Raw genomic sequence first — 9,741 nt, 5'->3', positions numbered from 1 at the left:
TGCTGACCAGCATTAGGGAGAATAATGATATCAATATTGTAAAAGACAAGACATTGGCTATTTAGAAAGAGGATTCCCATGAAAACGGTATTTACGAGGGAGGGGAAAAGTGGTTTGTTTACTATTTTCAATTTTAAGATTCAATTTAAAATAGAATAGAATAGAATAGAATAGAATAGAATAGAATAGAATAGAATAGAATAGAAGAGTTGGAAGGGACCTTGGAGGTCTTCTAGTCCAACCCCCTGCTTAGGCAGGAAACACTATACCATTTCAGACAAGTGGTTGTCCAATCTCTTCTTAAAAACTTCCACTCTTGGAGCATTCACAATTTCTGGAGGCAGGTTGTTCCAACTGATTAATTGTTCTAACTGTCAGGAAACTTCTCCTTAGTTCTAGGTTGCTTCTCTCCTTGATTAATTTCTATCCATTGCTTCTTGTCCTGCCCTCAGGTGCTTTGGAGAATAGCTTGACTCCCTCTTCTTTGTGGCAACCCTGGAGATATTGGAACACTGCTATCATGTCACCCCTAGTCCTTCTCTTCATTAATCCAGACATACCCAATTACAGTAACTATTCTTTATATGTTTTAGCCTCCAGTCCCCTGATCATTTTTGTTCTTCTCTGCACTTTTTCTAGAGTCTGTTGCCATCATTCCTGAAATGACTTTTCTTGTTTGATGCCTTTGGTCACCCTCCTCACATGAATTCACTTATGCTGCATCCCATTAGCTCCTCCAATATGGTTCTTTGTGAAGCACATTAGAGCTATCATGTTTTTCTCTTCCCAGCACACTTATACCAGGTCCAGAACTTTGTTAAGTTAACTTTATTAAGATTGCTGGAGTGCACGTGGCCCAGCTAATTAAGTTGTACCACATTTCTCCTTTAGAAAAAAAGAAGGTAAAACTCACCCTGGGAGTACAGCAGCAGTCTATTATTATTATTTAACTGACACACTCAAGAGTCTAGAAAATTTTTTTTTAAAAAAATCTTGATTTGGTGGTATTCTGGTGAGACTCTAGAGGAAATTTTATTATTGACAAACTCTATCAAAAAGTCATTTTTTTCTAACTACCACCTACCTTGCCTTCTTTTATAGGCACTGTGAAAGGAATTTTGAAGATGACCATAACATCTAAATAAAGTTTGGCCAGCCTGTGCCCCCAAAATCTCATGAAACCTTTGCCCACGTTCTGTGGTTCTCAGAGCCTCTTGTGACCATAATTAGTAACACTGATTGATTTCTGCCATCTTAATTTGAAAAATCCAAGACAAATATGAGATAAGCTTTCAAATTGGGATATCACAGTTAAAAAGGAGGTTCCCAGCCCTCTTAAATGTGTGATGAGGTCCTATAGACCCTAAAAATTGTAAGCATGGCTGTTGATCTAGGTAGGTATGAAGAAATATTCCATCTGATCATCAATCTAACACAGATATTTTTGTTATTATGTCACAACAATTTTTTTCTGATTTTTATTACTATTTGTATATATTTCATTCTATCTATCTAAGTTTTTATTTTGATTTTTTAAAAGCAATTCACATAAATAATCCTACATGAGCAGTGTAAATGACCCCAAATAAACCATAATTTTTCTGAAAATGATGCTTAGTTATATTGTTAAACAATTCTCTTGTAATTTGGATTTCATACATTTTCTGGGTATTTCTTCTGTGGCACTTGAATACATAGTACTGGTTAGTTGAGTTACCCTTGGTCAATCCCTTTTTAACATTGCAAAACCCAAGGATATATGGGTCACAGGATCTTATATGATGTTCACCTAATGCCAAAGACTGTGAAATTGATCTGGAGCTAAGCCATTTATCATCCACATGAAGAGAAACAGTACAGTATGTCATCTGGAATGAAAAAAGAATTCTGAGTAGTTCATTTAAACCTGCCCTTCTCCAGGACTCTATATATTTGATCCTATTACCTTCAAACTATATTCCAGAGTCAGCTGGAGAAGTTTTTTTAAGAGAAAGGAAACTTGTCTTTCCCCCCTGGATTTGTGAAGTTTCCTTTGTTTCTAAAAACAGTTAAGAAACATAAGTAAGGGCTTGTATTTCTAGTTTCCACATCAAAATTGCAGAAAATAATGACATACTGTGGTTAAAAATCAGTATAATAATGGTGTTGGAAAGGGACAGAATACAGAATAACAGACCTTGGAGCTCTCTAATCTATCCCCCACCCCCACACATTGGACAAATGGCTGTCCAATCTCCTTATAAACCTCCAGTGATAGGGCACCCACCACTTCTGAAGGCAAGCTGTTCTACCAATTAAATGTTCTCACTGTCAGGAATTGTCTCCCTTGTTCTAGATTGGATTTCTCTTTGATCAGTTTCCATCTGTTACTTCTTGTCTTGCCCGCAGGTGTTTTGGAGAAAAAGTTGTCCCTCTCTTGTTGTGACAGCCTCTCAAATATTGGGAAACTGCTATCCTACTGCTTAGCAATTCATTCAGAGTTTTAAATATTGCAATAGTTAGCATCGCAAGAATACTAACTGCACTCCCTGTGCCACAACAAGTAGAACGATACATTCTAGGAAGTGGAAGACTGAATCACTCCACAGCTGCAAGGCTGAAGAAGAAATAAGCAAAAAAGAAAGAAAGAAATTTCATTCTACAGAAGTGAGGTGGTCATGATTGAGTTATACAGTTGCTCACCTGGATGCCTCTCTGCCACACCTGGGCAAGTCACCACTAACCTTAGAGCTGTTGCTTCAAGAATTCATTGTCGGACAGAAAATAGGCCCCATTATTCCATCCCTTGATTTTGAAATTTATTGGTAAAATGTTGTGTGGGTAGAATATTATTGGTAATTTTTCAGTCATTATTTATTTATTTTCCTACTGCTAAGTTTCACTGAAATCTCAGCAGTGGTAATATTATAATTCCTGCTCTAATAAACTCAGAGCTAACACCCTCCCAATCTCAATGTGGGACAATGGCTTGCAGTTCTTGGTACAATTAATTATGGGTTGCCCTTCTCTCATGCAACATCCTCAAGAACTGTTGGACCAAGAAATCAAACATCCAATACAACTGGTGTAGAATAAATTATGTTTATTAATTAACATTCCCCCTCGCTTATGAAACAACAATTGAAGCATCTGAAGGGCAGCCCCACAAACAGTGCATTATAAGAATCATATTGTGCATGATATTGAGAAAAGACCTGTGTAGGTAGCGTTGAAATTGACAAACACACCAAAGCTGATAAAAACACCTACTGCGACTGATGAAACTTGCACAAACCTCCATTGTGCATATCCAAGAGGAGAATTATATATCACAGTTCTGTTATTACTGTTTTTAATAAAATAACATGCTACTTCTGTTCATTCTAGTTAGATGAGAAAACTACACATAAGAGAGCAGACAGGAAAGATTACAGTATTTTCCCTCCATCTTGATATGTTGGGACTGTTATTACTAAAGAATAGGGAGTTTTTGTCATTACATTTCTGGGGGTAGAATTAACTGAATTTTCTGGGTAAACTATTTTTACCACATGGCATACCCTTGCCAGCATTACCTCTAGCTTCTATGCTTGCAAGGAGTTGCTGAGTTATCTGGGAGATGCAAGTATGGGAAAGTTAGGTTAGAGAGTTAACATTGTTAACAGAATAAATAACAGTGTTGAAAGGTACCTTGGAGGACTTCTATTCCAACCCCCTGCACAAGCAGGAAGCCCTATAACATTTCAAACAAATGGTTGTCCAATCTCTTCTTTAAAAACTTCCAGTATTGGAGCATCCAGAACTTCTGGAAGCCAGTTGTTCCACTGATTAGTTGTTCTCACTGTCAAGAAATTTTTCCTTAGTTATAGGTTGGTTCTCTCCTTGATTAGTTTCCATCCATTGCTTCTTGTCCTGCCTTCAGCTGCTTTGGAAAATACAGTAGGTTGACCCCCTCTTTTGGCAGCCCCTTAGATATTGGAATACTGCTATCATCTCATTAAACTAGACGTATTAAACTTCTTCTCATTAAACTAGACATATTCGATTCTTTGTATGTTTATCCTCCATGTTTTATTATTTAATAGGGTTCAGATTGCTTCCCCCCAAAGTTGTGCCTTAAAGTAACTCTCTCTCCCTCTTTCTAACATTTGGATGATTAGACACAAAAAATGGACAGAGTATATTTAAAAGACCATAATTGGAAGTTAGAGGAATTTTAGTCAACATTTGTCAAAATTAGTGGAGGGCACCAATTTTAAAAAGTTTGCTACAATATATCACTTCTGGTGGTTGTTTGTTTTTTACATTATTCATGTGACTGTTAATATATAAGTGCACTGATGACTTATAATGACAATCACCATTTTTCATCAACTGATTATTTCAGTTACTGCAGTGGAGTGTTAGTTGTATAAAGATGAATGATTTTACTTCCAGTGTGGATGAGCTAGTTTATTTGTAACCCAATGAAATGGCATCATGCTTATATTTTCATTAATTCTTATGTTTCCCAATAATTTTTTAAATTGACCCACAGAAACTGTCTAATTAAATGAGAAGTGAGAGACAACTTATCTATAAATCTGTACACACTTACTAAGGCATGTATGAACACATACCAAGGTATTTACAAACCAAGTCCACATTATCAAGATGATGTTACATAGTTGGGTAATGAAATGCTTGAAAGGAAACAACCAAACTCAGACAGCACCAAAGACTCCACTATGTGTACATCTTTCTTAACTATTTACAAACATTAGCCAGATTCTAAATAGTAACTCTTCACTTGTAATATTTAATTCACATTTTGACAATGAAATTTAACACTGTATATCTTCTGAGGGAATGCTACAAACATGGCATCCTTTTATTAATTAATGTTGGTGTAAAAGTATATGAAACAAAAGACTTTTCAGGTATCTTTGTTAAGGCTATGTGTTTTGATTTTTGTCTCGATAGTTGTCTTTTGATATTGTTAGATTACAACATTATTTCTCCTTTATTGAATAGGTTGAAATAAGTTACACCTGCAGAAGAAAATGGGACTTTCTCAATCAACATTATTCTCTTTATAGAAAACATCTGTTGTTTAATTTTTGAGCTCAGTAATATTTGAAGATGGGAAATATTTTTAAAGGAAAAATATTCATATGGTCACTTTATTAATCTCATATATCATTCAGAAATTGAAATAAGATTACTACATATATGGTAAAGGATAGACAGCCACTGTGATCTATTGCTTAAGGTAATGATCTAGGAGCTGGAAGACCCAAATTCTAGTTCTCCTTTAGGCATAGAAGACAATAACTTTGAACCACTGTCTCTCAATCTGTGCTCAAGAAGTTGCAGAACATTTTAGAAGAAAATAAACGAAAACTATATTCACAATGTTGCCAAGAAATTGCTTAGTCTATAAGGAGTCAAATTTGATTTGATGGAGGGGGGAGATATGCCCTGTAGAAAAAGTTAGTTATTTTCCCAGATAATTTTAAATCAAGAAATGTTATAACAAAATAAACAGTGGCTATAAAGCTACTGTTCTTGTGACATAAAAGGATAGCTCTAAAAGTAATTAGAACAGGTTTTAATAAAAAATGCATTTGATTTCTTGACTCTTGAAAATATTCCTCGATACTCAGGGTTAGAAATACTTGTAGGGATTGAACAATCCAAAAATAGTAGTAAAATTATTCATTTTGTGATTTTAAGGAACCCAAAAGAGGTATTATCACAATACTTATTATATTGTTTTTGATTTTTAGTATAGAAATGAAATTGATACGTAATCTTATCTATCCTAATTTATCTAAAGCTATTCAGTCTATCTACATGAATCTGTAGTCATCTTCATAATTGATCATATCACATTTTTATCAGGCATATGCAGAAATTTATAATACACTAAAAATAAATAATTTATTCTATTTCTGCTATATTTCCTTCTAGTCACATTTAGTAAATATCTGATATTATAACCATCACAGGATACACAAAGTGCGTATAAATCTACATGTAAAAAAAATCTGTTTTAGTATCAAATGCATTTAGATTTGCTTATTTTGAAAGAAAATAACTTTAAATAATATTATTTCACCAAACAAGCATTTAATTAAATTTAATATTTAATTGCAAATTTTTATGGGGAGTCTTTTAATGCAGTTTAATGTGGATTAACAATATACTTATAAATAAATTGATAAGGAACTAATATGGATCATAAATTCAAATCACATTTCCAATTCTGCTAATATAAGGAAAATTCCACCCTGTGTCAAGCATTCTTCCTAAAGAGCTCTCTATATACAGTTTTGTAAGCTTAATACAATTAAGGAACCCCTTCCAGAAAAGAAACCACAATGTGCACAAAGAATTCAACCATATATTAGGGCTTCTGTCTTTTTCATCAATAGGAGGAGAAAGCTTGCTTGTGTAGACCTCATTCATAAAGTCTGCTTAAATTGTGAACAAACAAAATGATTAGTGAAGGCAGCATGATCTTGATTATTACAAAGTTTACTGTAGGCAACTTAACTTTTCTTAGTCGTCCATGACAGGAATATAATATCAGCAGTTTTAATCACATAAATAGCACAGTATGTGCCTTATCATTCCAATATAAAATAACAAATCCAATAAAGTATGTTTATCAGATTAAATACATATATACCTGCATAATAAATGAATATCAACTGGCTTCCAGATATCAAATGTTGAATTTCTAAAGATGTTATATAATTTACAGGTCATATTTTAAAGTAGCTAAAATTTTATTTTCTGGGAAAGAAGAGGAATTCTGAAAAATGTAATATTATTTCTAATATATTCAGTTCTTTTATTCATTTATACTTTCCATCATCAATCAAGCACATATACTTATGTTACTGCATGGTTTTCAAGGAGTGTAACATTTCAGAAAGTGTAAGACTATTAACCATGTCAAAGAAAACATCAGATATGCTATCTGTCTTCCTATCATGCAGTACTTGCATTTGTAAGTACTGTATGCTCTGAACAAAGATGCATTGCACAACCTAGAGAATGGCATAACTGTATTATTTGGAAAAGATTCTTAAGGAGTTTTTAGTCCTGATATCCACTGAGGTTATTGTCAAGCCTGCAAGCAATATTTTATAGCTGTAAAATCTATTTGTGTGACTTATATAAAAATAACACTCGAATAACAGATGCAGTAGAATGAATTTTAGCATTTGAAACACAGGAAAAAATGGATTGTAAGTGATGGTAATAATGTTTTTATCTTCCCCATAAAAATGTTAATAGCAAATAAAAATATGGTAAGATTAACCAAGTCAAATAGGAAAACCAGGTCTGTTGTTATTTCTTAATATAGCAGTATAAGAGACATAAGGCTTAGAAACATAAGGTTTTTTGAGGCCTGAGCAAAAGAAATTAATTGTCCTTGGGCTGTATTAGGGCATAAGCATTCTGCCTATGACATCTTTAATATCCATCATTTTGAATTGCTCACTCATCTGGCATGCCTTACCCATTTTTATTTTTTTTTTGCCTTTAAGTTAGCCACAGAAGTAGATATAGAAAGAAATTCAAGAATTGTCAAGCAACCATCAGCTCCCTTTTATTCTGCCTCCAGTTTTACTGAATCTGAGAAATATCCTGAGATCATTTGGGGAAGGGAGAGTTATTTTATTCACTCAATCCACTGGCTGTTTGGTTTCACCAACAATTATTGTCTGATTCGATAGGAATTACTTCTGCTCAGATGCAAAGAATTAGAATTATATTCAAACTATTTTTTTGTTGTTAGAGAAGGCATGAAGTGATGAAATAGGGAACTTCAGTGCACGGTGTAGACTGAATTCAGATTTAAATTGGGGTGAGGTTGGGAAAAAGAAGGGAATGCCTGATTTTTTTTTTGAAGACATAGACTAATACAACTTTTCTCATATCAATGTGATGACAGGACTATGTAACTGAAATTTCATATAGTTTTATGTCAAAAATGTATATATAATACATTGCCAGTCTTAAACAAATGTTTTTTGTTTGTTTGGAGATTTGTCAAAATGAACCAATTCATCACTGATCTAAATCTTGCTTCTCATATCCCATGACAGGATGATGAAGTGGTACTTCAGTGTGTAGCCAACATTCATAAAGAACAGCGCAAGTTCTGCCTGGCTGCTGAGGGGCTTGGAAATCGCCTCTGCTTTTTGGAACCAACCTCAGAAGCTAAAGTAAGACTCCTTTCTTACTATAATTTAATATGAATGTAGTTTAATTCCTTTTAGCTGCCCAGAATCACACTGGGGAGGTGGACAACTGTATAAAAATAAATAAATAAATAAATAAATAAATAAATAAATAAATAAATAAATAAATAGTCATTAATCTATAAACTGTTATTAAAAGTTTTATTGCACTTCCTCTAGGAGGTGTATATTGTGCAAAATCTTGAGTTGTTTTACTGTGTTGTCTTCTCACAAAAATGGCTTTGTTTGACAGCTGACTTTGCAATTCAAGAATGGAAGTTCCATTAATTTTCTATAAGGAAAACTATTCTTTGAGCTACATGGAAAGTGTCCTTGGAAATCTACAAGGAAAACTATTTTTAGAATTGGGGTGGGGATAGGAATCAAATCACAACCTGTGATGTCCATAGAAATATTATACAACAGTCACTATTGTAAATGCATGTCTTCTTGCTGAATTAGTACCATGCTCTTTAGCCTGAAATGGATGTAAATAAATAATTGTAGCATTTATAATATTATATTTCTTTACTATTCCATATTAAAAAAAAGATACCAATGACAAGAGTTGTTTTTTCTAGGTTAGCTTCATGGCATGTATAAAAAAAACAAACAGATTTCTAGTACCAAAGTCAATGATTTATATCAAATATCCTTTAATTTCTGAAATAATAAAGTTTAATCACACATTAACAATTAATGTGATATCAAATAAATTTTGTAAAAAATGTTTTATTCTTTTGGCATTTGCCATTTTAGTCCACTGAATTGTTTCTGCCAAAGATAAAATCTTTTAAAAATCACTGACTTAAGGCCTAGCTTCAATAACAGCTGACTCAGTATACAAGAAGTGCTGCAATCTAATTGAAGTCTATGATACAGCATAAGTAACAGAGGCAATAAGAAAGGATTTAGAACGATGGAAAAAGTCGGGTGTTAAATTAATCTATTAATTGCTCATTTTCCAAGTGATACGAAAGTTCTTGGTTGATCTTCTCCAATCTGATCCCCTCCAGATATATTGGATATCAATCTTTGTCTATTGCTAGCCAAAATGGCCAAATGCCATATCTGGAGGGCACCAGTAGGAAAGGCCGTTTAAGAAAGTTATCTCTGAAAACTGTAATAATCTGACTTTGGCTTTCAGAAGCGTTGGCAATGCAGAAATAGTAGCTTGCAGAGTCTGAGAACAATTCCTAGGGACAGAAGCTATCAATGCAAGAACAAAAGGGGGTTTGGTCATATTACAAAGAATGACTGGGGAGCAAATTGCACAAACACTATGTAAGGGAAGAATGAATAGGTCAAGAAGAAGGGGAAGTCAGAACACTGATGGTTAGATTGAATTAATGGCATTCTCAAAAAGAATAAAGTGAGTCAAACAAAAAGCAATATATTGAGTATTGTACAGAGGAGGTAGAAACAAGCATGGTTTGCAAGGACAGAGAGGTATAGTGAACAATATTAATATAAATCAAATTTAGCTATATATTTTTCTTTTTTCAACCTCATGCTTTAATTTATT

General features: G+C 33.6%; 1 protein-coding gene across 1 annotated transcript in view; it reads left to right on the top strand.

Annotated features, from left to right (window-relative positions):
* LOC107290407 (ryanodine receptor 3-like) overlaps positions 1 to 9,741 on the top strand; it is a gene marked incomplete at its 3' end in the record, with an annotated part of 194,223 nt that overhangs the window by 36,918 nt on the left and 147,564 nt on the right. Inside the window, exon 2 of the mRNA XM_015819286.1 lies at positions 8,082 to 8,201. Coding sequence (XP_015674772.1) covers positions 8,082 to 8,201 — 120 coding nt within the window. The remainder of the gene's footprint in view (positions 1 to 8,081; positions 8,202 to 9,741) is intronic.

Source organism: Protobothrops mucrosquamatus, unplaced genomic scaffold (assembly GCF_001527695.2).
Source record: "Protobothrops mucrosquamatus isolate PMUCROS unplaced genomic scaffold, P.Mucros_1.0 scaffold885, whole genome shotgun sequence".
Lineage (NCBI taxonomy): Eukaryota > Metazoa > Chordata > Lepidosauria > Squamata > Viperidae > Protobothrops > Protobothrops mucrosquamatus.
Note: the sequence above shows the minus strand (reverse complement) of the source record. Positions and strands in the feature narration are given on the sequence as shown.